We start from the raw sequence: 2856 nt of genomic DNA on the forward strand, positions 1-2856 counted from the left end.
GGTTAAATGTCAAATACACCCCGATTGAACAGTGAGCTAACCCCCCCCGACGACAATGCTGCTGGGACCAAGAAGTGTGGCGACGGTGGCGACAATGTTGAGCTGGTACCACGACAGGTGGCGCCGGTGGAGACATTGCTGCGCTGAGATCACGACGGGTGACGCAAGTGGCGACAATGCTGCTGGGACAACGAAAACATGGGTCCCGGTGACGACAATGCTGCTGCGACCACGATGTGTGGCGCATGCGGCGAAAATGTTGAGCTGGTACCACGACTGGTGGCGCCGGTGGAGACATTGCTGAGCTGAGAGCACGACGGGTGGCGCAGGTGGCGACACTGCTGCGCTGGGACCACGACATGGGTCCCGACGACGACAATGCTGCTGGGACCATGATGTGTGGCGCCGGTGACGACAATGCTGCTGGAACCACGAAGTGTGGCGCAGGCGGTGACAATGTTGGGCTGGTACCACGATGTGTGGCGCAGTTGGCGACATTGCTGCGCTGGGATCGCGACGGGTGGTGCCGGTGGAGACAATTCTGCACTGGGACCACGATGTGTGGCGCCGACGGTGACAATGCTGAGCTGATATCACGACGTGTGGAGCCGGTGACGACATTGCCAGCTGAGATCACGACGGGCGTCGCCGGTGTCGACTAGAAGCGAATATTCGTTATCGAACTGCTCCCGATGCACATGCTCTGGCACCACTCCGGTGTGCCTGGACTGGACGACAACCACAACCTTGCTGGATTTTTGGACAAAATATCCACGAGCTATCCCCCCACCTGGTCATGTCCACGGCACTTGTGATCATCTATTCCGATGAATAGATGATCACAATCTATTTGAATTGTAGTGAAGTAGGAAAGTATTTAGGGGTTAAATGTCAAATACACCCCGATTGAACAGTGAGCTAACCCCCCCCGACGACAATGCTGCTGGGACCAAGAAGTGTGGCGACGGTGGCGACAATGTTGAGCTGGTACCACGACAGGTGGCGCCGGTGGAGACATTGCTGCGCTGAGATCACGACGGGTGACGCAAGTGGCGACAATGCTGCTGGGACAACGAAAACATGGGTCCCGGTGACGACAATGCTGCTGCGACCACGATGTGTGGCGCATGCGGCGAAAATGTTGAGCTGGTACCACGACTGGTGGCGCCGGTGGAGACATTGCTGAGCTGAGAGCACGACGGGTGGCGCAGGTGGCGACACTGCTGCGCTGGGACCACGACATGGGTCCCGACGACGACAATGCTGCTGGGACCATGATGTGTGGCGCCGGTGACGACAATGCTGCTGGAACCACGAAGTGTGGCGCAGGCGGTGACAATGTTGGGCTGGTACCACGATGTGTGGCGCAGTTGGCGACATTGCTGCGCTGGGATCGCGACGGGTGGTGCCGGTGGAGACAATTCTGCACTGGGACCACGATGTGTGGCGCCGACGGTGACAATGCTGAGCTGATATCACGACGTGTGGAGCCGGTGACGACATTGCCAGCTGAGATCACGACGGGCGTCGCCGGTGTCGACTAGAAGCGAATATTCGTTATCGAACTGCTCCCGATGCACATGCTCTGGCACCACTCCGGTGTGCCTGGACTGGACGACAACCACAACCTTGCTGGATTTTTGGACAAAATATCCACGAGCTATCCCCCCACCTGGTCATGTCCACGGCACTTGTGATCATCTATTCCGATGAATAGATGATCACAATCTATTTGAATTGTAGTGAAGTAGGAAAGTATTTAGGGGTTAAATGTCAAATACACCCCGATTGAACAGTGAGCTAACCCCCCTTGCGAAAACCACCCCGCAACGTAACAATTTATTAAGTATCTTACAACTTCGTGGAATTCATGGCGAAGGAATTAAAGCTACATGACCCCAACATGGTCCCGTTCACCCTCTTCCTGAAGCACGTCCAAGGGGGACATGTGCACGGCGCCGAACAGAAAAACTCTGAATAGTTGGTGTTGATTTCCGACGGTCGCTATGTGACTGACGGAACGTTTTCACCAAGTGCTGTTGGCAAGTATTTAGTACACGTGTTTTTCAAGGGTGACCTATGATAGTTCTTGCTGGAAGATGGCGGCGAACAAGAACCCGACTTTTGAGCAAATTGCATTTGTCCTCTCGTGCTGATGTTGGTCAGTTTGGCAACGCTGACTCTAGTTTACCAGCGCAACGAATGCCTTATCGATTCTGGAAGCTCGATGGAATGTCTGGCAGTGTCTTGTGGCACGCCCGCGACGACCTAAAACGACCATTGCATCACTGTGCGTGGCTGATGCTTGCAATCCTTGACGAGGCTATTTTCCTCGTTTGTCATTGTTCCATCCCTGCGGTCGAGTACGTGAACCCTCCATCAACCTATTGAAACTATATATTGAAACTAATGAGGGCGACTACGACACAGCTCGTGTAATAAAAACCAAATCAAGACGGCAGATCGATTACTCCGCGGCGGCCTTTTGGTCCGTCTTGCGCTTCAAGTCCTTGTAGTAATCGTCGAACGACTTGAGTTCCGAGGTCGCGTACGACTTCCAGATCGCGCCGCCTCCGAGGGCGAGGACGGCGGCAATAGCAACTTCACGGATAGCGTTTCCTTTGGCCATGGTATACGCCGTGGGGGTCTGTTATGGACAGAGCGAATTGCGAAATGTGGTGGACCTCTGCCAGCGGAGATTCGGTGGCATGGACATGCAGTGTTTAACCGTGGCTTTGGTCGGGCCATACAATTTCTCTATACAAATTTGCTGGAGTACTGTAAAGACACGCAATATCCTCATGGCGTTGAAAAAACCGTTGCCAACGTATTTCTACGCACTTCGAGAAAATCCTT

The 2856-nt window shown here is 54.2% G+C and overlaps 2 protein-coding genes across 2 annotated transcripts; one reads left to right on the forward strand and one right to left on the reverse strand.

Annotated features, from left to right (window-relative positions):
* Window positions 1-246: 246 nt before the first annotated feature.
* Window positions 247-917, forward strand: H310_09762 (hypothetical protein). The gene has a single exon (XM_008875920.1). The coding sequence runs from the start codon at window positions 360-362 to the stop codon at window positions 660-662; it is 303 nt and encodes a 100-aa protein (XP_008874142.1). The 5' UTR covers window positions 247-359; the 3' UTR covers window positions 663-917.
* A 1290-nt stretch (window positions 918-2207) lies between these two features.
* H310_09763 (hypothetical protein) lies at window positions 2208-2629 on the reverse strand (the record flags this gene model as incomplete). Its single annotated transcript, XM_008875921.1, has 2 exons — window positions 2208-2268; window positions 2472-2629. 2 exons carry the CDS (start codon window positions 2627-2629, stop codon window positions 2208-2210), a joined length of 219 nt encoding a protein of 72 aa, XP_008874143.1.
* Window positions 2630-2856: the final 227 nt, after the last annotated feature.

The sequence above is a fragment of the Aphanomyces invadans genome (genome assembly GCF_000520115.1).
Source record: "Aphanomyces invadans strain NJM9701 unplaced genomic scaffold supercont1.22, whole genome shotgun sequence".
NCBI classification, from domain to species: domain Eukaryota; phylum Oomycota; class Saprolegniomycetes; order Saprolegniales; family Verrucalvaceae; genus Aphanomyces; species Aphanomyces invadans.